Source organism: Girardinichthys multiradiatus, chromosome 5, assembly GCF_021462225.1.
Source record: "Girardinichthys multiradiatus isolate DD_20200921_A chromosome 5, DD_fGirMul_XY1, whole genome shotgun sequence".
NCBI classification, from domain to species: domain Eukaryota; kingdom Metazoa; phylum Chordata; class Actinopteri; order Cyprinodontiformes; family Goodeidae; genus Girardinichthys; species Girardinichthys multiradiatus.
In genome coordinates this window covers 40,538,956-40,566,616 of record NC_061798.1, presented here as the reverse complement: position 1 = coordinate 40,566,616, position 27,661 = coordinate 40,538,956, and the positions used below count along the sequence as shown (strand labels likewise).

At 38.7% G+C, this 27,661-nt stretch overlaps 1 protein-coding gene across 1 annotated transcript in view; it reads right to left on the bottom strand.

The window, feature by feature from the left end:
- The window catches only part of LOC124868644 (cdc42-interacting protein 4 homolog), a 29,102-nt gene extending 14,099 nt beyond the window's left edge, over positions 1 to 15,003 (bottom strand). Inside the window, exons 1-5 of the mRNA XM_047366115.1 lie at positions 14,548 to 15,003; positions 7,321 to 7,436; positions 5,696 to 5,749; positions 3,206 to 3,353; positions 3,021 to 3,083 (exon numbers count right to left, since the gene is read on the bottom strand). Coding sequence (XP_047222071.1) covers positions 3,021 to 3,083; positions 3,206 to 3,353; positions 5,696 to 5,749; positions 7,321 to 7,436; positions 14,548 to 14,571 — 405 coding nt within the window. The 5' untranslated portion in view covers positions 14,572 to 15,003. The remainder of the gene's footprint in view (positions 1 to 3,020; positions 3,084 to 3,205; positions 3,354 to 5,695; positions 5,750 to 7,320; positions 7,437 to 14,547) is intronic.
- Between the last annotated feature and the right edge of the window lie 12,658 nt (positions 15,004 to 27,661).

The following is a 27,661-nucleotide window of genomic DNA, read 5'->3' as shown; positions in this document are numbered from 1 at the left end:
ATGTGGCGGACATATGCGTTAGCCCTCTTTGATGCAATACACCTAAAGAAAATCTAATAGAACCGATTCCCTTCAAAAGTTGCCTAATTAGAAAATTAAAGTCCATTTGTGTGCAACAAACAACATCATGTAGCACAAGGAGCACAACAGTTTGTAATTTGACACAAAACGTATCGGGGAGACGGGAAACAAGTGGAAGAAGGTGCTCTGGAGACCTAAATGTGTAACCTTTTGACCTACATGTAAAACATCTTGTGTGATGGGAAGACAACACAGCACATCTCCCTCAACACACCATCACCACTGTGAAACATGATGGTGGCAGCATCATGTTGTGAGGATGCTTTTCTTCAACAGGTGCGTTGGTCAGAGCTTATAGCAAGACTGATGGAGGTAGATACACGCTAATGCTGTAAGAAAGCCTGTTGGAGGCAGCAAAACGCTGGAGAGGAGGTTCATTTTCCAGCAGGAAAAAACTGAATGATGCTCAGGGAGTTCTTCTATTTGTTTTATCTTTCTCATATTTCTGTCTATCCCAAAAATTACTTTAGTTTATATTACATACTAAAATAAAACTAAAAGCATTGTTTTTAAAAGCAACAGTTTTTTTTTTTTGTCCTTGAAACTTGATAGATATTTATTCTTTGAGTTGCTAAAAATCTGTTCAATCACTGTTGATTGTCTCTGGAAAACAAAACTTAAAGGACTTTAAGACTAAAAGTCAGAGAGGTAAAAAAGTAAAAAGTTCATTGTAAACCTGTTGAATTATGTTAGCAACTTTCTTTGTTAAACAGGGATTCAGCAAACTTTCTAATCCCTCTTTGCAGCCATGTATTGTGTAGGAGATCGTTTTTACATAAAAGTCAGAAACATTTTAAATGTGTTTGTTCAAAGGGAAACTCCAGGGGGCGACTTCATCTTTTACTTTTAAATGATAGAAAAGTATTAACTTTTCAGCTTAATTATAAGGCTGAAAATATATACAATAGCAGTCAAACATTCGGCTTTTATAAGTAACATTTAAAAAAAGTTAAAGAGCTCTTTAAGAAGTAGCTAACTAATCTACAGGTCCTTCTCAAAATATTAGCATATTGTGATAAAGTTCATTATTTTCCATAATGTCATGATGAAAATTTAACATTCATATATTTTAGATTCATTGCACACTAACTGAAATATTTCAGGTCTTTTATTGTCTTAATACGGATGATTTTGGCATACAGCTCATGAAAACCCAAAATTCCTATCTCACAAAATTAGCATATTTCATCCGACCAATAAAAGAAAAGTGTTTTTAATACAAAAAACGTCAACCTTCAAATAATCATGTACAGTTATGCACTCAATACTTGGTCGGGAATCCTTTTGCAGAAATGAATGCTTCAATGCGGCGTGGCATGGAGGCAATCAGCCTGTGGCACTGCTGAGGTCTTATGGAGGCCCAGGATGCTTCGATAGCGGCCTTTAGCTCATCCAGAGTGTTGGGTCTTGAGTCTCTCAACGTTCTCTTCACAATATCCCACAGATTCTCTATGGGGTTCAGGTCAGGAGAGTTGGCAGGCCAATTGAGCACAGTGATACCATGGTCAGTAAACCATTTACCAGTGGTTTTGGCACTGTGAGCAGGTGCCAGGTCGTGCTGAAAAATGAAATCTTCATCTCCATAAAGCTTTTCAGCAGATGGAAGCATGAAGTGCTCCAAAATCTCCTGATAGCTAGCTGCATTGATCCTGCCCTTGATAAAACACAGTGGACCAACACCAGCAGCTGACATGGCACCCCAGACCATCACTGACTGTGGGTACTTGACACTGGACTTCTGGCATTTTGGCATTTCCTTCTCCCCAGTCTTCCTCCAGACTCTGGTACCTTGATTTCCGAATGACATGCAGAATTTGCTTTCATCCGAAAAAAGTACTTTGGACCACTGAGCAACAGTCCAGTGCTGTTTCTCTGTAGCCCAGGTCAGGCGCTTCTGCCGCTGTTTCTGGTTCAAAAGTGGCTTGACCTGGGGAATGCGGCACCTGTAGCCCATTTCCTGCACACGCCTGTGCACGGTGGCTCTGGATGTTTCTACTCCAGACTCAGTCCACTGCTTCCGCAGGTCCCCCAAGGTCTGGAATCGGCCCTTCTCCACAATCTTCCTCAGTGTCCGGTCACCTCTTCTCGTTGTGCAGCGTTTTCTGCCACACTTTTTCCTTCCCACAGACTTCCCACTGAGGTGCCTTGATACAGCACTCTGGGAACAGCCCATTCGTTCAGAAATTTCTTTCTGTGTCTTACCCTCTTGCTTGAGGGTGTCAATAGTGGCCTTCTGGACAGCAGTCAGGTCAGCAGTCTTACCCATGATTGGGGTTTTGAGTGATGAACCAGGCTGGGAGTTTTAAAGGCCTCAGGAATCTTTTGCAGGTGTTTAGAGTTAACTCGTTGATTCAGATGATTAGGTTCATAGCTCGTTTAGAGACCCTTTTAATGATATGCTAATTTTGTGAGATAGGAATTTTGGGTTTTCATGAGCTGTATGCCAAAATCATCCATATTAAGACAATAAAAGACCTGAAATATTTCAGTTAGTGTGCAATTAATCTAAAATATATGAATGTTAAATTTTCATCATGACATTATGGAAAATAATGAACTTTATCACAATATGCTAATATTTTGAGAAGGACCTGTATAAGGAAAAACTGAATAATTTGTTCATTAAATTTAGTACCATTTTACATCTACATTTACAAAACAGAAAATTAATGAAGAACAGATACTTCGTGGTCTTCAAAGTTACCTAAAAAAACTATGTCTGTTTCAAAATTTAGCAAATTTTTCTCTTAGACAAACTCTAACTGAATTTATTTTATTCAGGGAAAAAACAGGACAATGTTAAGATGCACTTGTTACAGTTTAGGAGCCTGTAAAATAATGTGTCAGCAGAAATAGAACGTGTTTTATAATATTTAACATGAGATGATTTAGGAGCTCGATTCCAAAAACAGTCAGAAAATAATCAACATTTGACTCACAATTTCTAGGTGTTTAAAGCTGCTTTCTAGATTCTGCTGGGCCTTCTTCACATCAGATAGGTGCTGAAAACAAAGAAGTCACAATAAATCTGGTGCAGATTTGGATGATAACACTGTATACTCCAGCAATCTGTAATCTGTCAAACTTCCATGTTCTACCATCCCTCCCTCCTTCCCTTCCTCACTGTTTTGCGTTCCTGTTTGAGGTCCTGTAGGTATTTGGTAAGTTTATCAGAGATGTTGGCCGTCATATTCTCAGCAATGAGCTCCCGTTGTCCTGCGTAATCACCCAGCTCGTTCAGGATCTCCTGGAAGGATGCATGATTGCTGAATCTACAAGTAAAGGGGAAACGTTAGAAAAGGAGAAATATACCAAAAACAGTACAACTAGTACTTTGGAGTTACACCTAACATAATTTGTTGGTGGGATACTGTAATCAAAAAAATATGTCCTAATTAAGAAAACAAACTTACAATGGACAATGTTTTTTTTTTTTTTTTTTACATTTCATGGCACCAGTGGCCTTTATTTGACAGTATAAAGACAGGAAATTGGCAGAGAGGGTAGGGTGTATATGGTGAGCATGCTCTACCTCTACACTGGACAATGTTAACAGCCTGCTGTATCTTTCACCAAACCTTCATGGTAATGACACTAATATATAGTATATTGTACAACAAAACATCAGAAGAACAGACTTTGAAGATTTAGAACATTTAGATTTTTATATATACCATGGGATACATTGAGACCGCTAGACTCGGTTACGATGGACATGGTACACCTTGTTGAGACTGGCTTTTTTAGTCAGAAGCCAGTCTCAACATTTATCCAAGTTTTCAGGAGAGCTTTATTAGGTCTGATCTATCTTTCTTTACCTGTATCTACAGCATCCTCTGATTATTGGCACCCTTGGTACAAATGTGCAAATAACCCCTAAAAAATGTTTTGAGTGGGAAGGAGATCTCTAGATACCACTCTTTGCTGCAGTAAGCTTTGGAGATTTTTTTATTCCCTTTCCCACGTGGCAAGATAAACTTGGGTCTTCACCAAACCTTGTTGTTCACAGTCCCAGTTAATGTAAACTCTGTAATTATTGCCACTGATAAGACAGTAGACTGTAGCAAGTTTAGCCATTTTTCCTATTACCTAATTTCTGAAGATCAACACACATTTGTCTTACTTAAATCCCATGTTTTCTTGACTTTTGCATTTTGAAAGTAAACTAGGAGATCTTGCCCTGTGTTTCATGTCATATATACGTATATACACCATATAAATAGTAATGGATTACAACTCAAAAGTTCTTAAAACTTTAAAAAAGTATAGCATGAATCACAAAAAGGCTTAATTTACATCTGTTATAAAGTAATTGTGATTTTGTAAAAAAAACAAAAACAATCTTTATTAGATATCTTCCCTGGACAAGTTCCCTGAGGATCATAAATCACCTTCTGTTAATGATTGCAAGGAAAATGATAAAGGTTTGTTGGTTGAAGCCTAACAATTGCACAATAGATACAGAAAGGTAGAAAGTCTACACTAAGGAGCGGTTGACAGTACAACTCCAGTTGAAGTCTCCAGTTTTTAAAGACAATGGCGGCCAATTAGACTTTTTCAAATAGGATACAAACCTCTGCCTTTTATTTTATTTTTCTTATTATTGTACCTAAAATTATTTTTGTGAAGCCCAGTCGTGGGACAATGTTGTCATGTTCTTTGACAATACAGTAAAAACAATCTTAAAAGGGAACTTTTTCCCCCTGAGAAACAATATTTTCAAATTAAAGGTAGGAATTTTCTGAAAATGCTTATGAGAGTTTTTGCTACTGCAATAAAAGATACAATTATTTTACTGCTTTTAACACATCTTTACCAGGGGCACTGTACATATTACAGCCATGGATGTTAACAAACTTACAATATATATAAATCAATTATTACACTAACTACCTATCTATTTGCTCTTTATCTAAGACCAAACTGCACATACAGCAACTCTGAGAAACAAATTTCCAGGGCTCCATATCACCAGCTGCTTTTTCCAGCTCTTTCGGGGGATAACAAGGCGTTCCCAAAGTGGCTGCTACATAGAATCTGTTCAGCAATATCTGAGTCAGCCCAGAGGTTTGTATCCAAAACACCTTCCCAGATGCCCAAACCACCTAGGACTCTTTTTAAGAAGGAAGCGCAAAAACTTTGACTCCCTCCCAAACAGATACACATAATTATGAGATATGTGCTTTGGAAATTACATAATTACTTCCATTTGTTGTAAATGCCAGCACTTCTTGACAAAAATGCTGTATGACTAATTTGGGTTGATGCCAGCTAAATATACAATCATCTTCAGAGGATATTTAAATGCTAGGGTAACTGAAATCATCTAAAATTGCAATTTTCCCTAAAAACACACACCCTCTGCCTTACAAGCTTATTGGTATGGAGGTTTATTATCAGTATTTTGGCATTTAGTTATGTAGCCATTTATAGCCCTTTTATGGGTTTCCTATTTTACAAGTGGAAGTGTGCCAGTAACAATTAATCACAGTTGCAAAAAAGGAAAAAAAGTACCATCAAGTTGTTTCCAAATCAATGTGATGTCAAGTGTAAGAAAAGAAAGCCAGAACTATGGAGGTTTTCAATAAGTGGCTCATTTTCACAGTTTACTTACTTGCACTCCTGCTCTTCTTTGCTTCCTCGTTTGGAGTACCTTTTTGTCATATTCCTGTTAAAGACGTAAAAGAACAAAATTGAACTTCACATGCCAGTATAAAAGTACCACTTCACTGACGGTGCTGGTTGTTTGCACAGTTGTTCATCCCCTTTAACTTAGCCAAGAATTGTCATGTTGCAGCCTCAAATTTCTCTGAACTTTACTGGGATTTGATGACAGACCAACACAAAGGGGTGCATATTTGTAAAGTGGAAAAAAAAGAAGCTTAGTTTTCAAAATGTTTCACAAATAAAAATCTGAAAGGTGTGGCCTACATTTGTAATCATCCACGTGATTGTTACTTTGTAGAACCCTTATTGCTGCAAATTCAGTTAAAATGTTTTGGGGAGAAAAGGGCGATAAACATTTTGCCTAGTCTACAGTATAGCAAAACCCAGACAGATCAGATAGAAACGGTCTGTGGACATACATTTTCATGTCTTGCTACGGATTCTCAGTTGAATTTAAGTTTGGACTTTGACTAGGCCATTTAACACTTCAATATGCTTTGATCTAAACCATTTCACTGTGGCTCTACCTGTATGTTTAGGGCCCTTCTCTTGCTAGTACGTGAACCTCCACCCCAGACTCAAGTTTTTGCAGCCTTTTACATGTTTCCATCCAGTATTGCCTTGTATTTAGCTTCATCCATCTTCTAATAATATCTGACCTAGTTCCTTGCTCCTGCTAAAAAAAAAACATTCCCACAGTATGATGCTGCTACCATGATGTTCAGGGTCATATGAAGTGTTAGTTTTCTGGGGGTTTTCTAGGGGTTTTGAATGTAGGCAATTTAATTTGATTTCGAGAGCACCTTCTTCCACAAGTTTGCTGTGTCATGTACATGACTTGTAGAAAACAACAAACAGAATATCTTGTGGCTTTCTTTCAACAACATCTTTTCTTGCTACTTTTATATAAAGGCCAGATTGGTAAAGTGCATGATCAATAGTTGTCCTGTCTACCACCAGATTCTCCCACCAGAGCTGTGGATCTCTGCAGTTTCTCCAGAACCATCATGAGTCTCTTGGTTGCTTCTCTGATTAAAGTTCTCCTAGCCCAGCCTATCAGTTAAGGTGGACTGCTATATCTTGCAAGGTTTGCAGTTGTTTCATACTCTTTTTTTAACAGATAGAGAGATGTTTAAGCTTGGGATATTGTTTTAACGTCTGACCCTTCTTTAAAACTTTAAAAATGTTTTATCCCTGACCTTTGTTTGTGTTTTTTTCTTGGTCATTTTTTTAAATAATGTTCTCTAATAACAGAACAGCTGCCTTAAAAATTATGTGACTTTTAAAGGTTATTAGTTGGACTCAGTTTTATTTAGTGGTATCAAATTCAGGGGATGGATATATGCACACTTTTCCGATTTTTTAATTTAAAAAATTGAAAGCCATGAATCCTTTTCCTTCCGATCACAGTTATACCTTGCTTTGTACTGGCCTCTCACATAAAATTAGTTTAAATTACATTGAAGTTTTAAGTTGGTGATGTGACAAAATTAGAGGATGTTCAAGGAGGACTGAATACTTTTGCAATACACTGTACATAAGGAATGAGGGGGAAAAAAACATGTAGCACACCTCAGCTGCTTGGCGTAGTTCTGTTCTATCTCTGTCCGCTCCTTTACAAACTTTATGTAACGCTCCAGCAGGTCAAGGCCAGCCTGAGTGTGCTTGTCGATGACGTCATTCTGGTCCTAAGAGGAAAAGCCCAGAGCAATTACATACCTCTGTCGTGACACACCATTAGGCTAACATGTTTAGCAAACAGCTGGTCCCTGAGGAAGTCAGTAATATGCTTAACAGTGACACATTAGTCAGTTATTACTGTTTATTTCAGAGAAAATTACTAGGCTGGTTAGATTATTTTAGTAGATACATGCAATGCTTTCTTTTATAGACAACAAAGCAAATTTATTGTCAGTCCTTTTTGTTTTTTTCTAATCAGGCAGCAAAAGATATTAAGAACCTAAGACAAACCTTCTGTGTGCAAATAAACACAATGCAAAGGTGCAATAGTACAGGGCCAAAAAAAAAGCATATACAGTTCTCTCCTATCAGCCTTCAACTCAGTATTTACACACATTCATGTACTGAAAACACAGAAACCTGTTGGACAGGTAGCATTTGTTCTCACTGCACCCTCTGGCTTTTATCCCTGCAGTGCTGGTTAACACACACTCAATGGTTCTCTGAAAAACAAACCTCCACAAAACTGAGTTGTCTGCACACATAAAGACTGACACGTAGATTCAGGGTGGTTCCCTTGTTTTTGTTGTGTGTGAAAAAAGAAAACATTTTAAAAAAACTTTTTTGGTTTAGTGGAGCTTAAAGAGAGATACTGAGGTGTCCAAAAGGAGAGAATAAATGGAGATCATACATTAACACAGTTAATGGATATGTCTGGATATGGGAAAGCTGGGAAAATGCACTGAAGGAGAAAAGAATAGGACTAGAGAACATAGAAGGACAATGGAGCGGCATGTTTGCACCAGGAAGGAAAGCAATCAGGGAAATCAGATGGCTGAGAAGAAAAGCAAAGCAAAAGCTTTGTGTTGATGGGAGTGATTAATTCGGAAAGTATCTCAGATATATCACCCCTGTGTAAGAACACCCTGTAACTTTACTTTAAGACATCTGCATGGAGAAAATATTGATTCTGAGACAGAGATTAGAAATGAGACAACCATTAGCTCAGTCTACCTCCACCCTGTGACTGACCGTCTCTGGGGCTGCTGCAAAACCTGGAACCAGTTTGACCCGTCCCAGTCCGTGTAATGACAGAATACTGGCAGCAGCAGAAATGTTTCTGATCCCAGCTTATTCCACCTCATCTCAATCATAATATAAACTTCAACGGCAAGACTGGTTCTCCCAGCTGGTTGTAAAAGTGTTTAGTAAATTCTCTTAGCTTTTGTCAGTATAGCAATGTGCTCAAACAGGTAGAACCATACATTAAAAACTCCCTCCAGATATTTGCTAACTCCAAGCTGTATAAACTTAAATGTTTTTTGAAACTAGGCATATCAGGTGATGTGTATTTGTGTGATGAGGGAGGGAATAGCCCCAAAAAAATCAACAACTTATATTAAGTGTGAATATCTATCAGGCAGCTTCTATTTCTCATGAAAAACTGGCCAAAAGGAAGATTTAACCCTAAGTTGTTCAGAGGCAGCGGCCTCGACATTGCCAAGATATCGGGGCAAAATCAGAGTCATGGAACATTCAGTTGCCAATAGACGAAAGGACTTCTAAAAACACTATTTGGTCAAAATTATAAATATAGGTTCAAATATAAACATATACCCCCTTTATATTATCCTATAAAGAGGTGCAAGCTGCATCTCTTTAATCTGTATTTTCTTAAATATAGAAAGTATTTGTGAACCAGTGGTTCTTTATTTTTATGTTTTGTTTCATCTTAAATCCCCATTCGGTTCTGAAGGAGAGTTCTTCCGGTAAAAGGGAATTGTTCAGAAGGAAATTGACTGTTTATTTCTAGATCTAATTTGGATCTGTTTGTCTTGCACAGTGCATTGAGATTACATTTGTTGTAAATTGAACTGACTTGAACTGAATTGATTTTAATTTAATTTAATTGCACCTTGACCACCAATACGCTTCTGTAATAATCAGGCTGGATATTTGAGCAACCTACCTGGTATAATTGGTTTTCGATAATTGGAGTTGATTTGGTTGCTTTCTTGCCATGGACCTTGCTTTTAGGCATAGTTTATAAACTTACCAGGAATCATCAAGGCTCAGGCCTGCCATGAACTGGAAACTGATGGACCATTCATCATAGACTGAAAGACTGGCAAAAGACCATATTCCAAAACTGACACCTTCAATTGATGCCCAAATGCCTTTGGGAGAATGGTTTTATGGCCAGACAACACAACGACTGAATTTCTCAGCCACTAGGGATGGGTACTTTTCACATTTGAACAGATACGGTGCTGATGCCTGGTACCTGGGAATCGGTATCTGTATTCAACTGTACTACTTTTTGGTACTTTTGTGTGTATTTATATGGTAATAAATGTTAAATTTTACATGTTTATTTCTCAATATATAAACTTTAACGAATATATCAAAACAACATCCAGCTGTTTGTATTGTAACATCTTAGTTGTTTCAAACATTTCTTCTCCCAAGTTGCTGTCTGCAGATGACCAAAATTGTGCACTCTTCAGCCTTGAGAAAAATCTTGTGCTTAACCAGGTGCTTCCTCAAAATAGAAGTATTCCCGCCGCTGGCCTTACACTTTGCATCACAAATATTTCTGCGAGCAAAATCTGCATCGCATTTTGAAAATTGGAGCCATACTTTCGATCGCTTTCTACTGGCCATGCTTTGTTTACAGTACCAGCTGCTACTGACCAGACGCGTAGTGATGGCTGCAAAAAGCAAATATTTGAGGGGTAACTTGTTACGGGACATTTATCCAAATATTTGCTAGGGTGTGTGCAAACCTGTATGTTTAAATGTTAGCCTGGTTTCTTTAATTATTTTAATTGTTGATTTTGAATTGTTGAAATGTTAAATGACGAAAGTTAAAATGAAATTTCTGATGATTTGTGTATGTGTAAATGTGTGGGTATGTAAACCTCTGGCCTGAACTGTCATACATAATCAAGAAACAGGTCTGACAAACACTCAGATGTTATAATTGCTCCTGTCATTGTTTGAAATCTAAACACAACACCAAGGCCAAGGAGAAGGAAGGTGACAACAGCTTAAGAAGCATTTAATTAATCCCTAGAGAAAAAGTTAAATTACAATCCTCCTCATCAACACTGAACAGGTAGATCAATGGAAGAGAATGTTAGAGAACTAACAAGACAAGAAAATAAGTTTGGGCTAATGCTCCAGATAGAAGCTAACAAAAATATAATGTTTGTTTTGAGGTTTTTACAATGAGGGGGATGAATTAACAAGCAAAGAAAGTACATCCTAGAAGAGTAGAAAGTTTCAAGCTAATTGACCCAATAATAAACATGTGTCAAGAAAACGCTTCAAACCATTGATTGTTTGAAGATAACGGCACACAAATGACCTTCCACAGGTTAGAGTGGTTCATGCTAGTTAAACACGCCGGCACCTCATCTTGATCATATGCAATAAGTAGATCGCAAATCCATGAACTACAATATAAAAATTGCAAATCATGATATATAAAATAGAGAATAATTTAGTAAATGGCTCTTTTCCCTCTCAGCTGACCTTGATGAGCTCTGAAAATATAGGAGTTATGCTTAGACTAAAAACATGCAAACAGCCCTGTTGTCAGGAACTGTTGCAGGATGGTACTAATAGTGACATACTAATCATTAGTTCTCCAACACATGTAAAGTCAGTCCTTCAGAAACTTGACATGACCTATATTGTGGGTTTTCTTGATAAAAAAGAAAATTTGTTTCGATTTATAATTGGGTTTCAGTTATGTTTTTATCTATAGGTTCTAACTGTTTCCAAACTGAAACTAAAACTACAGTGAGCTGGCTGAGAAGAGCTAAAAAACGCATAATCAAGGTGTAATCTGGTAATTTAAGATGTAATTTATTTTTTCTACTAAAGATGGAGGTAAATTTTACTTAAACTATAACATAATTAATACATGGAGTACAGTAAAAATGTATTTTAAAAGCAGACAAACATTTGTCATTTATGATTTAAAAAGTTGGACTTTGATTGATAGTTTGTAAGACCTTATGTGGCCTAAATACATTTAATGCTTTACAAAAAGGCAACCCTGCAGATCAAAGCACCTTAGATGTAATGAATGTTTAATGAAGCACTTTTTGAGGAAAGTTTTACTTTTAAATTGGTAAATCGTTACAATTTTAGGTATGACAAATCTTAACATTAAACGAAATTCACTGGAAGAATGAAAACTTTTAGAAATTAGTATTGGTCCACAAGTTTATTTCACAAGTTTATCCAACTATTTAAAGGTACTATGTAATTGTGTATTTTTTCACTTAAAAATGTACAGGAAGCGCACTGAACATGTTAAACTCAGCATTTGTTACCTAGCCTTTGTCAGCTTATTTACATCCGTTTTGTTTTCTCCTGATATCTTTGCACATATAAAACTGTATTTCGTTGCGGCCAAATAACAAACTGACCTTGACATGTTATTCTATAGTGACTTTAATTGATTTTAAATAAAAGTGTCGCTAGTAAAACATGTATCTATTTTAACTTGATATATAAAAGGTTCATATACAGGTTACAAATAATCACAGCTAGAAAAAATTACTCAATGTCATTACAGGACCAGACTATTTTTTGCAATCTCAAACTGTATCCTGCTAAGGATAAAGTGTGAAATATGATATTTTCCCTCTACTTACCTAATGTGGCCTCTTTTCTCATCTAGCAAGAGCAGCGCCTGTGAGTGGGCAGCAAAGCCTCGGTGACCCATCCCCCCCCCTTGTCTTGTGTCATGATGTCTGTTTGGATGGGTTGTACTGGAATTCTAATTTCCCCTCGGGGATCAATAAAGTATCTTTAAATTGAATTGAATTATATCGAACTACTTTAACAATTTATGAGAGTTTTGGATAACTATGATGAATCTTCTCTCAATGTCTCTCCTTTTTTTCAATCACAAAAATGATTCACTGATTAAACAAAATCTTTATAAATAAAACCTATGCTGCAGGTGACACTGTTTTAGTTATCATCATGAAGCGATAGTCTCCAATGTTATTGAACACACAATCACACCATTCTACATGAACCAGCAGCCACACCCAGTCTTTTGGTAATGAGTAAGGCACTGTAATACCCAGTTTATGGAGGTAAAATTAATAGAGAATAAAGCAAAGGTGATAACTCTTTTAATAAAATGTAATGTATTAATCTCATTGTAGCCTATCGATTGAAGAGAGAACTTTAACTGTCAAATATTTAGTTTAAGTTTTTTAATTTTTGCATGCCTGAGCCAGCCCAAGAGATAAGTAAACCAAATTTCTTAGCTTTAATCACTGAACGAAAAGTTTTAATAGATTGATAGCTATGTTTATAGTCTTACAGTGCTTTCACACAGTTTCTGGAGCGCATCACATGCATCACGCCAGTATAAACCAATTCCGGACCCTGAAATGGACCAGAGAACCGTACCCCAGCAGGGTTACTGCCGGTCTCGGCATGGTTTCTCCAGACCCTGGAGCGCCAGGCCAGCGTACCAAAAGCCGGAAGAGAGAATGTAATGTAAGAGCATTTTAGTAGAAGAAGAAGTAGAGGAAAAACAAAGTAAGAACGCAAAAGAGTTTGAAAATGTCTCGTGGGTTTACGTGGAGTAGTGATGAGGAGCAGGAGCACAACTACATTTGAACACCAAAGTAGCAACAGAAACCCAGGTGAGACGGACCTTTCTTTGTGCTTTCTTTTTCTCAAACAGCGCAATAGTGGACCACTACTGCCGCCAAAACAATCTGTTGCAACTGCCTGACTTTGTCTTGTCCAATCTAAAAAAATCTGTGTGAAAGCAAAATGTGCCAACTGCAGGTGTGAATTTTCATTTTTTGGCTAGTATGAGCCAGGTGTTTTTTGTTCTGTCTGGTCAGCAGTGGTTTTGGCCCTGGATGCCATTTTGCCCAGTTTCTTTCTAACAGCTAAATCTTGAACATTGACCTTATCAGAGGCAAGTGAGGCTTGCAGGGCTTTAGATGTTGCTGTGGGCTCTTTTTTGACTTCCTGGAGTAGTCATCAATGCACTCATGGAGTTATTTTGGTAGGCTGGCCACTCCTGAGAAGGGTCACCACTGTTCCATGTTTTCTATATTTATGAATAAGGGCGATACTGTGGTTGGCTGGAGGATTCTGACAGATTTACAAATGGCTTTTAAGCCATTTTTACACTCATAGATTCCAATCACTTTGTTTCTAATGTGTTAAAGAATTTCTTCAGATTTTGGCACAATATGTTGGTTTTTGAGATTTTGAAGCGAACGTTATGTTGACAGGCAGGTTTCTATTTAAGTGATTTCTTGTTTTTATAGTTCAAGCAGTACTTAGATATGGGTTTGGCTGGTGTAACTGAATTTTGCTTTCCAAAACAAAAATGCAGTTATTCACAATCAATCCATGATTTAACAATGGGGGCAATTACATTTTCACATAGGGTCAAGGTTGGTTTGGCTAATTGTTTTTTTTCTTGCCCTCAATAAATAAAACTGGATTTTTACTTGCATATGCTATCTTTATCTAATATTAAGTCTTATAAGTGATCTGAAAAATTGAAGTGTGACAAAAAACCCAAACAAACGAATAAATCTGTAATCGGCAAATACTTTTTTACACTACATAGATGGCTCTGTTGTTAATAAGTTATGTGTAACATAGGACTTTTCTAACCTGTTGAGTGCTACCTGGAAACACATAGCTGGGGCACTTTCACTTGCATTTTCCAACTGATGTTTGGCTTTCTGAGGGGTGTTGTCACGAAAGCACATCTCTGATTTAAAACACCAAATGAAGAAACAGGAGTTACAACGAAAAGTCTAGTGAACTACACCAACAACACTGTAAAGAGCCTTCCTGACAGCAGAAGGAGCCATAAACCGTGATTTTACTCCCCCTGCTAATGATGAGGTATGCAGAAGTTGCGAAATCTCCGTGTCTGCGGGAGTCTGTAAAGAAAGAGTCCCGCAAAGGCTTATTCTGCTCCACGACATCAAAGAACATCACATATTGTGGTTTCGGAAACAAAGTCAGGTAACATACACTTAAGAGATGTTGTAAAGTTTTTTTCTCTGTCAAATACGATCCCAGAAGGGTTGTCAGCTGTCAACTCACCCAAAGGTTTGTTCCCCAGTCCATGTCTGCAGAAGTTTAGATGTCTTAGAAAAAAGAGAAATCTCCTCTGCTGGTAAAAGCAAAAACAGGAACACAAAACAAAGAAAAAAATATCCTAATTTAAGAGCAACGCTTGCACCAAACTTGGCTTGTTTGAAAGCGAAGGAAACGTTAAGAGGAAGTCTACGCCTTCTCTTTCTTGGCACCAACACGGCTGTCCTGTTTCTTCCAGCCGCCGAGAGAGAGAGAAAATACCTATGTGCTGTTTTCCTTAAACAGCTTCGACTGCTCCTATAGAGGAAGTAGGGGGATGTAAACCTACCAGCTGTTTGCTTTATCTTCCAGAAGCAGCTTGAGGTTGTTTCCCTCATTAATGTTAATGGAAGCCCAGCACAGGAGCGAATCTTTTAAACAAAAAACATAGCATGGCAGTAAAAAACACAAAAGCCCTGTCAGCACATCACACCTGAGAGCAAAGAACAAATCAGAATCAGTGAAGCAAGGACTTTTTTAATATGTAAAACATATCACCAAAGCTGATGAATTTGCTGTTTGGAGGGCATTACATATTACCTATTAAAATTATTCAAATTTGATTGGAGCTTTGTAGTTTATAAAGGTAATATTTGTTAAATTCTAACATCAGCTATTTTATTTTGGTAAAAAAAAAAAAAAAAATTAAATCTGTTTAGAAGAAAAATACAAAGGAAATACTTAAAAAGTATGTAACATCTACCTGTCACATAGTAGTACATTTAGAAATGCTCTGTAAAAGTACTGAATTTTAAAGAAATGATAGATAGATAGATAGATAGATAGATAGATAGATAGATAGATAGATAGATAGATAGATAGATAGATAGATAGATAGATAGATAGATAGATAGATAGATAGATAGATAGATAGATAGATAGATAGATAGATAGATAGATAGATAGATAGATGGTGATGATGATGCCTGCTGATCATGATTTGAAAAAATGTGGGTGGAGCAAAAACTTACAATCTCAGTAATGCAGTTCAGGCAAGCAATTGTTGTGTAAAGGTCCTTGAGGTTCTCCAGCACAACACTGACACCGTGTGTCAGGTGAACATGGAGTTAAGACCTCATGTTAAGTTTTAAGATTCGTTCATTTTACTTAATGATGGAATTCATGTAGTTTTTGTTGCTATTATAGGGTCATTTATCGGCTAAACCCATGTTTTATGTGAGATTTCAATATTTAAATCAACTATGCCAACATCTGTTAGATGAATTGGCAGAAACATCAATGCATCCATTACCTACCATTAGTGTATCCTTGCTGGAATGCTGGACACTGTCTATAATTGTGAATGCAGCAGGAGACAGGGTACACCATGGACAGGTCAGCAGTCCATCACAGGACTGAATTAGACAATAAATAGACATCCATGCAGTATGCACACATTCTCAAACTTAAAGGCAATTTATAGGTAAGCAGTTAACATTAAATGCATGTTTTGGACGATGGGAAGGGGAAACCCATCCATGCATGGCGAGAACATCCAAACTCCAAACAGAAAACCCCAAATTTGGGCCATCTTGCACTGAGGCAACAGTAATACCAAATACGCCACAGCAACCCCAGCAGAAACCAGTTTCGCATTTGAATTCAGGAGACACAACGCTGTTCAACACAATCAGCAGTTTGATATAAAAAAGCATCTCTCAAAAATCCAAGCCACAGGTTGAATTAAAAAGAAGCTAAAACCAAAAACGTGAACAAATTCAATTAATCAGTTAAATGGTGCAGTTATCAAACACACCTGGTTCCTTCAACACTAGCAGAGCAGGAATTTCAGTCTCTGCTTATGACTTAATCTTACCTAAGTTATGCTTTGTGAAGAAATAGGACATGATATTGTATGAAATGCAACAAGGGAAAAGAATAGGATTAAGAGTCACATTTAAATTCAGTTAAATGAATAAAAATTCAGAGTTTAGAGGTATTATTTCAAAATACAACACAGAACCTTTACATCCACATCCGAACACTAATCCTGTGATGCAGGTGATATACGATAATCTAGTTAACTCAATGCTCATCAGGTTAATGTGGGGATGGATACTTTGACACTGATCAGATCTTTATTGCATACATAAAATGCTGATGACATGCTTCAATAATAAATCAGGAAACAAAAATAAACTTTTGTTAATTCAAGTTTTAAAGTACAATTAAATAATCATTTTGCATCGCAAAAACATTGCAGCTTTCAAATTTCAGTGTTTGGAAACTACAAGCAAGGGATTTTATGCAAACTGGCAAGACTTCATGGCCATCTATAGAAAGGGGTATTGCTAACTGTGGCTATAGGACTCAATGTATAACTACATTTGTTTTTACGAGTGTTTTTATTCACAGTAATTCTTCAATGGTGTGGACCTGTATACTGTAAGGGTGCAGTGAAACCCCTGAGCTGTATGTGGGAATACTGTATAGGATTTTCGATTATTTGTCAACAAAAACACACATCAAAACATTTCCCGAAGGGAAGGACTGCTATTGCCAGTTTTAATTTTCCAAGTACCAACTCTAGATACCTCTGGGAAACAGCAAACCTGGTCCTAGGTTTGCTATCACAAATTATATGAATGACTGCCAGGCAGACAGACTTATGATTGGTCCAGTACAACCAGTTGGCCCCTCCATGGCTGCACATAAAACGTAAGGTTGGATATTAGTCATAGCATAAAGAGCTCTTCCTCAAAATTTTGCAGCTTCAAATTACAGCTGGGGCCTTTCTATGCAATTGGCATACACAATACAATGACCATGTGTACATTTACTCTGGGTACCCTGACCTCATTCCACAGTCGAAAAAATCTCTCTTTGTTTCTTATTACTTGCTGTTGGCCTTGTAATGATCTTGTGAATTGTACAAATTGTCCCTTGCATCTCATCTAATGACTGCAGGGGGAGGATCCTGCCATCACGCAACCCTAAACATTCAGTAGGTGCAGAACATGAGTTAGTGAGATGTCTAGTTAATAACAAATAATAATTTATCGATAAATTGAGGTTTGTCTTCAGGAGGGCTCAAATTTAGGAAAAAAGGAAAGTGAAGAGTGAGGAGTTACATACTATAGCCAGGTCAATCAGCAAAGTCAGGTCAAAGAGGCCCAGAGTTAGCTGATATATCAGTAGCATCTTTATTTGAATCCGCTGTTTAGTATTTTTTGCACTAGGATGGTGGTGCATGTAGATCATTTGAATAAATTATTTACTCAAATTATTTACTCTACAAGATCTGTTCTCCTATTTGAGCTACTTTACAGCATGTATACGTCACAGAATTCCAGTTTTACTCTGTAGGTAGAAGTAAAAGAAGTTCATGAAAAGTTCAAAGTTTGTGTTTGAATTTAATGCTATTAGCGCCACTATCCCCTAATCTAAAGTAAGTCAATAAAGAAACATTTAAATAAATTCACTTCTACCTTTTCTCCTCTGACTTTCTTAATTATATAACGCTAGAAGACAGGTTCCAATGTTCTTACAAACTGAAGTAAGCGTACCATTTGTAGCTTCTGAAAAGGCATGTTTAAGAGTTGTTTCATTCATGTAACTGCTGAACTGGAAGCCATTAGCAGCTAACATTTTGTTGGTCGGTATGTCGTGTGGCTGGACCAAGGAAAATAGTTGGCAGGTCAAAATTAAATTAATTGTTCTCGAAAAAACTCATAAGTGTCTTTTAAATCCAGATCAGGCCCATCATGATTTATATATATATATATATAGACTTAACTTACATTAGTTACACTGTTAGTAATCATTTCTGCAATTTGCTATTTCCACAAAGAAATAAGTCATTCATAAAGACCTGCTGAAAACACTGGAATAGTTTCAATGTTTAAAATTATTTGGAAGAACAGAGCACATAAAAAAAATCTATAAAAATGTTATATATATTTATATATGGAGTTTAAACGAAAATTCAGAACGAAAGACTCACCTTCACCGCCTCCACCTTCCAATGACTCTTCTGTGCGTCTCCTGGCCTTCCAATCAGCAACCTGTCCATCTGATTCTCCATCCAATCACTTTCCGACGCCTTGTTTCTAAAGGACCATCAGCTGTGTTCATCCTCGCCAGTCAGCTGAGCTCATCTACGACTCCGACGCCTCCTCGCACTGTTCGTAACAGACTCTCATAATCCTTCCTCCCCTACCGCTCGTAGGAGCACTCGCCTCGCTTCATGGCTCATTTCTTCCTTGTCTCAGCTCTGGGCAAGTGGAAAGCGCATCAAGAACTCCTACACTTCTCCTGCTAAGCAACGCTGAGGTAGTCCTGCCTCTTTACCGGCTCCCGCCGCTGCGTTACCCGGCCTGGTTTCTCCAGCAGTTTCTCCTTCCATCTTCATCCCTCAAACCGATCATCCTACAAATTTCCATGCATCATTCATCTCGTTCATGGATTCTCTCCAGCATTCCACGTCATCCCTTACTCACCTGCTCTGTGACTTCGCTGACATCTCTGCCACATCAGCATTTCCTCTTTCCCTCTCCATCGTCGCTGCCTGCTCTTCCCACCGCCGTTCGCCCTTGCTAACGCACGGCATAGCTTGTCTCTAGATAAGATATATCACTCCACTCTCTCTTCTCTATCTTTTTCATTCATTTGACCTTCAAACGTGCGGTGTTTCCCACCCGAGCATAGATAATTCAATACTTTCCGTCCCTCATCGTTGTCCTATTTCTAATATGGCTGCTCGTTTTTCATCAGTATCTCTAGTCCTTCTCAGCCTTACCTGCATCCACCCTCAATCAAGAGCCCGCTTAGACTGCGCTGTTCTTTCCACTGACAATTTATATTGCAAGCCACCTTCTGATTCCAGCGGCTTAGTCGGCCATCAGAGCGCTTGCTCTTCTCTTCCTTTTTCCAGAACTTCTGCATGGTCACAAATTGCCGGGCTTTCCGCTCCAGTCTCGTTTCTATCTGGAATGGTATCTCCTTCTCTTCCAGTGTCGTCGTTCGCTCGGCTGTGTTAGGGTTTGAAAACCTTTGTATTGTTTATCACTCATGTCTGCTCTAAGGGCTTTTCCTTCCTACATGCCACAGAAAGGGAGATGGGGAGAGGAGTGAGTTATGCTTTTATCGGCAGCATCTAGGGGCTATTCGTACCAGGTCCCCACTCTCCCTCTTTGTTTAAAATCAAGACACATGAACCCTAACCTTTCTGACCACACACACACACACACACACACACACACACACACACACACACACACACACACACTTCCTGAATGTTTGTTGAACTGTGTGTGAACCAGCATGTATAAATAAAGAGAGAGGGGTGCCAACACTTTGTAGTCTGCACTGCAGAGTGTGAGCTATCCTTGCTGCAAGTAAAACTGACTCTGTATTGTTCTTGCCTCTGAGTTGAATAATTAATACCTAACAGCTGACTCGTTTTAAGTTTTACAGTCTGTAGCATCCCGGTTTAAAAGAAGGTCTCTCAGCGGATGGTTCACAATTCTTTGGTTGAAAGACGTTTGCATGTGATCAAATTGTAGATCTAAGGATATGCAGAATGTAATTAATACCTTTAATAACTCAATCTATATGCTGCTTTTAACCTCTTTGTCTCATTACCTTACCATAAAAGACTTATTTATCTTAAATTATTACAACCCTTTTGTCCCTGACAATCTTTCCCTTGAGTGCTTTTACCCCGTTTCGCCATATATTTATTAAACATCTCACCTCCCTATATTTTCCAGTGCCATGAAATGATATAAAATATATATTTCAACTGTCTGTGACTTTACTTAGTTTATGATATCGAACCTAATAAACTTTTGTATTGCGATTAAGCGTGCATAACGTATTAAGAATTTTGGCACCCTCTACTGAAAAAATTAAATAATGTAACTTGGTATTCGCATGTCAAATAAGCTCAGCACATGTCCTTGCTGCAATTCTTCTCTTCGAGTTGTCTTCCATTTAAACACAGAGTTATAAAGGAAGAGCCTGTGTGTGCTTCTCTGTGACTCTCAACAATAAGGAAATTGTACTTGAGCGACAAATCTTTGTTCTCCACTCAGCTTTTAATATGTAAGCACTTATTTTTGTCGGATGCAGCCAGATTTTTAGTTGACGAGAAAGGGTCGTTTTAATGGATTTATTTACAAAAGGCTTTGAGAAAGTCATTTTAATAGCAGAGTTTTGCTATAAATTCATTTTGGTGTTTATCATCTGAGTATCACGTTGAGATGTTTCCTTAGTGCATGGCTAAGAGATCATTGAACATTTCTTCTTTCTTCCTGTCTGTGGCAACTGGCATCATGCTCCACTGTAACCCGCGAACAGGTGGATATGACCCGCCAGGGGTGGAGTTAAGCAATGTGCCTCTCATTGGCTACCGACCCTTATCTCCTGATGGTGGAACCCCAAGCAGCCAGTCAGGGATTATTATTATATTTCAACCTTGTTCCCTTATCAACCAGGCGCTAAAACTATTTCCTGTTACGATATTCACCATAACTATCTTTTCCCGTGATGATTCTAAAGCACACTTTCTCTCTGCACACAGGGTTGGCGCTGCTCTGTTCAGTGGTTTACAGCATTTCGCCGGACTATGCGTTTCAACATAAGCACTAATTGCGCTGCTGCCGCAACAGCCTAACAAACGCTAATGAAACAATTTATGAACAGTCAATTTTTAGTAAGGTTATTTACACGGACGTAGCTCCGTCCGTAGGTTTCGGGGGGTTTCTCAGGACAATCCTGTTGTGGATTTTCTTATCAAAGTGAGAGAGAAGTCAACTCATTAACAAGACAAACACCAGACTTTGTCTTTATAAGTTTATTCAAAGGCATATCAGCATTTGAAGACTCTGTCACCGAGCTTAGTCAGAGAAGCAGAGCAATGAACAGAAGTCACAAACAGTATTTATACCAGAATGAGGGTGTTATCTCAACTTAAAAGAGTTTAGAAATATGGCCCTTAGACCACACCCTGGGTCAGAGGTAACCAGGTTTTTTATGAGAGCACCCATCTACCCTCCCTTGTATTAACCATAAAACTCTCCAGCATTTAAATTTAGATTCCATCTACTCTTAAGTAACCAAAACAGAGGTCAGAAAGAAAGAGGTAAAGGAAAGTTCAGAGCACTAAAATAATTTTACACAACACTCCTTTCTTCTGATTACAAGATAATCACAACTAAAGGAAAATTCTACAAAACCATTACCCAGAATTAATCAAAGTAAAACCAACAAAAAAGAATATACAACACTTTAAAAGATACATCAAAATCAAAAATCAAAATAAAGAATTACTCCAATCTTTATTAACCAGGATGTCCAACCACCAGTAATGAACCAGGAACAAGGATTCCAAAAGGAACCTATATTTTCTTTTTGTTGAGTTATCAGCAACTCCTATAATTTATCATGGATACTTATCATGTTGTTAGACACATCAGGAATAAAATTGCAACATTGTTCCCTAATTAAATGACAAACACCACCCCTCTCAATCCAAAACCATTCTATTTTTCAAACTCATAGTTCTTATAGCCTGCTGCTCCTTGATCAGAACAGTAAAACCTTCCACAGTTAAAGCAGTAAGATTTTCTAACTCAACTGACAACTCATTAATCCTACGGGCTGCATTAGCAGCACCATAACTAGGAATAATTGTACCCAAAATCCCTTTCCAATATGGAATCCTAGCTCTCTTTTGCCGTTTGAGCATTGTCTTCCTTTCTAATAATGGACTGATTGAATCATAAGTAGTGACTGTAGGTAGTAAATAAGCTAAATAACATACTCCAGACCAATTAGCAGGCAGATACAGATATGATCTATTTCCACTCATCCAAACCATGTTCTTAGGACACGAGTACCCATCTCTACTAGGAAAAGTAACAAGAACCCTGGTTAATTTACCTGCCTGGCCATTCAATTTACTTCCATTCGTTAAGGCTGTAAGATTAAGAGTTAACACAAAGGTTCTGGGACCGAAGATCCTGAAATGGTATTAGGATCAGTTCTGATAGGACATGGCTCAAATTTATGTCTGTTGGTTAAAGCACATGGAACAGGTATAATAGTTTTGCAACCCTCTGTCTTTCCAAAGAAATAAGGTGTGTTTTCCTCTTGTGCAATACAAATATCTACATCCCTTATTGAATTTCTATTACCCAGAAATCTATAAAGAGTTCCTGTATTAGCACATATTAAATTAGTCTCATTAGAAAATCTACTAACATTTCTGCTTTGCCTTACGGTATAATTCCTCACCCAAGGAAAAATAACCTCCACCAGCCGGTTATCTGGAAAGAAAGTAGCCAGAGTATAAGCAGTATCAATAGGAACAGGTACCAAAAATGGTTGATCATTAATAACACGTGGAATCAAACAACAAACATAGCAACTGTCATTTCTTATCTTCCTCACAGTTTCATGCATCAGTTGCCACCAGACATTATCAGCATGATCATGGTAGTCAGAGAAGTGATAAATCTCTCTTCGAATCAGCTGATGAGTATTATTGGCTTGATTACTCAAATTAGTCACAAATTGTCTTTGCTGTACCTTTTCCCAAATAAACACAGGAGTAAAAAAACTTGTAATACCAATCATCAGCATCAGAACAGACCATCTTCTATATAGCTGCATCATGACCTTGAAGTGGAATGTCCTTTCTTCTGGAACTGAAAGCAAAGTTTTTTTTTTGTTTTTTTTTTTTCAGAGAAAACAAATCATAAACAAAATTTAAAAATCCTGCTGCCTCTCCTGAGTGGCGTCTGCGCTTCAAGCTGCCCTGTTACCAATCTGGTACAGGTGGGCGGTTGTTGGAAGCCCCTCTAGGCAGGGGGTTCAGAACCAGGATGCTGCTCAGGTGGTGTTCCCATGAACACCTTGCAGTGCAACATAGACCCAGGTAACATGCTCTGCTACCTTGACAGCGGTGTGGGTGACTAGTAGGATCTGATATGGGCCATTCCAGCATCTGGACTTCAAGTGTGTTCTCCTGGAACCAAGGAGTGGAGTTTGGAAGTGGCTGTTTCCAGTAATGCAGCATTCACAGTCTGTGAAACTTGAGAAAGCACAGTGGACAGGTTTTGACAGTAAAACAACATCCTCTCTTCACACAAAGATGTGGAAGGCAGTGATCTTGGCTAAATATTCTGAATATTAAAACATTTGACATATGATGTTTGAGGAAGGCCTGATTACAGGTCATTATTTCCATAGTTTCAGAATACCCAAAGAAAATTACAAAAATGGTCTAATGGGTGGAGATGTAAAATTTCACAAAAGAATCAACACCATACTTTCAGACCAGTTTTCAGAATGTGGTCTTATGGAGCTATGCACCATTTATATAAACAAAGTACAACGACTCTTTCGCATTGTCACTAAGTCCTCACTGGAGGTATGAGCTACCCTTTCCCGATAAGTGCTAAAACGACCCCCCCATCTCAGCCTTCTCATGTTGGGGTTTACCCCAGTGGATGAGAGGGTCGCATCCCTGCGCCTTCGGGTTAGGGACAGGTCTCTGACTATCGTTTTGGCATATGGGCCAAGCGGTAGTGCGGAGAACCCAGCCTTCTTGGCTGGATACCCAGCATTATTCTATACTCCATTATTCTGCTGTGGGACCTAAACGCCCACGTGGGAAAAGACAGCGACACCTGGAGAGGCGTGATCGGGAGGAATGGCCTTCCTGATCTTAATCCAATTGGTGTTTTGTTATTGGACTTCTGTGCTAGTCACGGGTTGTCCGTAATGAACACAATGTTCAAGGATAAGGGTGTTCATCAGTGCATTTGGCACCAGGACACCCTAGGTAGGAGGTCATTGATCGACTTTGTTGTCGTGTCGTCAGACCTTCGGCCGCATGTCTTGGACACACGGGTGAAGAGCAGGGCTGAACTGTCCACTGATCATCACCTGGCGGTGAGTTGGATCTGCTAGAGGAGGAAAAAGCTGGACAGACTTGGCAGGCCCAAGTGCATAGTGAGTGTCTGCTGGGAACGTCTGGCAGAGCCCTCTGCCAGGGATGTATTCAACTCCCACCTCCGGGAGAGCTTTGACCAGATTCCAAGGGATGTTGGAGACATAGCATCTGAGTAGACCATGTTATCCACATGTACTGTCGATGCTGCTGCCCGTAGCTGTGGCCGTAAGGTCTGCGGTGCCTGTTGCGGTGGCAATCCCTGAACCCGGTGGTGGACACCGGCAGTAGGGGATGCTGTCAAGCTGAAGAAGGAGTCGTATGGGCTGTGGTTGGCTTGTGGGACTCCTGAGGTGGCTGACGGATATCGTGAGTGCCAAGCGGGCCTGGGCTGTGGCAGAGGCAAAAACTCAGGCCTGGGAGGAGTTCAGTGAGGCCATGAAGGACTACCGGTTGGCCTCGAAGTGATTCTGGCAAACCGTCCGGCGCCTCAGGAGGGAGAAGCAGTGCTTCGCCAACAGTGTTTACAGTGGGGGTGGGGAGCTGCTTCGAGGATCTCCTCAATCCTGCCGTCACGCATTCCCTGGTGGAAGCACAGGCCGGGGACCCGTGGTTGATCATCACCCAGGCTGAAGTCACCGAGGTGGTTAAAAAGCTCCACGGTGGCAGGGCTTCGGGGGTGGATGAGATCTGCCCTGAGTATCTCAAGTCTCTGGATATTGAGGGGCTGTCCTGGTTGACATGCCTCTTAAACATTGCGTGGCCATTGAGGACAGTGCCTCTGGACTGGCAGACTGGGGTGGTGGTCCCCATTCATAAGAAGGGTGATGGGAGGGTGTGTTCCAACTATAGGGGGATTACACTCCTCAGCCTCCCTCAAAGGCCAAAGAAATAATCTTTCATTAATAAACTCTTTAACAGTCTTCTTGTTGTTTCTCCATAATGTGAGTCTTTCCAGGTTGAATTGTTTTTTGCTTACCCTAAAAACTAAAATTGACTTGTTTTTTGCTTACCCTAAAAACTAAAGCTGGTTGTACACAGAAGATCCAACTTTTAACAAAGATTAACATTATTTTTGAGGATTCTTCCTATTTAAAATTGACTGAGATTTAGTTGTGCTAATATAAGATCCTAATGGTATTTCAGAAGTTTAGACCATCATCCATCATGTAAAATTGATAAATCCATCATGTAAAATTGATAAATCCATCGGAGTGGATGGATTTATCAATCTTGTCTCTGTTGTGTTCTGCAGCATGGCAAGCTCCCAAAGTACAAGAAAATATTAAGTGAGCAGAATAAATAAGGCTTCTGCAACAGATGGTAAATTTCCCTCTGAGACCCGTTTCATAAATGTTTGCTGCGAGAATCCACCTGTTAAAAGCTGTGAGTAAAACAAACGCCTTCAAAAGTTTAACAAAAATGTAAACTTTGAATGAAGTTAGTAATAATTTTATGTGACTAACAAATAATTAGCTGTTATGTGGAAAGGTGTGAGTACTTTCGCAAGACACTGTACATATTATAGATACTTCAGATATACTCACTGTCCATCTCCCCCCATCAGTTCCATGTCGCAGCAGACACACACACAGTGGTGTGGTTGTATGTCCTGGGTAGATTCTGTAAACCCCGCTGGAGCTCCTGTTGTCATGTCGATAAATGCCATCACAGTCGATTGGCAGGTAAACCTGGGGGGGTGAGGGTTGAATTAAGGGTTGCTCTGCTACTCTAGTCTGTTACTACAGCTCACACAGATCTGCTTTTTCCATTAATATAGTCAACAAGTATTTCTGCATTTTTGAGAGTTACCCAATCTTGTTTAAATAGTGTCAGCACAATTTCTTGCCAAGTTTCATGCAGCATAAGGAGTATCACTCAGTTTCATTGTTTTTATGCTAACCCATTTAAATGCACAAACTCAATAGAACCCTTGAACAATATTGCCTGAATCAACAAGATATGCACCAGGTTTTGAGGTTATAAGAAATTCTTAAAGTGGCTTCCGTAAGAGGTTTGTTGAATAGTACAGAAGCAAGCCCAATGAAAAAGGTTACAGAAAGGTATTATGGGACCCATGGAAATTTCAACAATCAATGTTCAAAGTGACTTTTAAAAACTGTTCTAATAGTTGTAAGAGGATTTTGCTATCAAAGCTAGATTCTGATAAGGTACATTAAAGATGTGAGTCAGGGCAGCAGTGCAGAAGTGATGCATGATCTCTTCATCTAAATTTGAGGCCAAGCTCCAATAAAAAGCCATGATAAGCTGAACATGAAGGCATTTTACTTGACGCAAACTCCACCAAACTGGGTTCTTAGTGGCTAGGTATACTATGACCATAGTCCCATCCAAAGCTGGAAATAACAATGGAAAAAGGAGTACACAACCCACAGTTGCTTTTAGCATACCAGACTTAGGTGTCAATGCATAACACAAGGTACATCAAAGACAAAAGGAATGACTGAAAAATCTGTAGCTTGTATTTGAGTTTATTGAAGGAAGAATTAAAAGGCAGCTTCACCTAACACCAAAGCACCCTGGCTGGAGGATCTAAGAACTAACTGCATCAATTTCCAGAACTAAAATGAATATAAATTACAGGGGAAAAGTGTCATGATCTGCCTGTTAGGTGTTTGTGTTTTGAGTTTCCTGTCTGCTTCTTTGCACTTCCCTGTTTTCTTGCTGTTGTTCATGTTGGATTCATTCTTGTGTTTAGATTAACTTCTTGGATTTCTCTGTTAGGTGTTTTTTAGTTTTTGTTTTTAGATATTTTTCCTCCCTATTTATGTTCTTTAGTTCATCCTATTGTTTACTTATTTGGAGTTCTGTTAGGTTCCCTCCTGTATTTCCCCAGTTCCCCACTCTTCTGTGTTAATTAGCCTCCCTTCTTCAGTTGCCCTGCATTCTCTCTCTCACCAGATGCTTCCTATTTCTACTGATTAGCACCTATTGTTTATTGGTCAATTCTCCACCCTACTTTTGTATTTATTCCCTCTGGTTTTCACTGGTTTCCCCTGTTTACTACCCACTCCGTGCCTGTACACTTGTCTGTGTTCCATGTCCTGATGTTTATTGTCTGCCAGTTTATTATTACTATTGCACTCCGATCTGCACTTTGGTCCTACCAAACTCCACCCAAACTTGACAGAAAAATACAAGTATGAAAATTTGAATTGCATT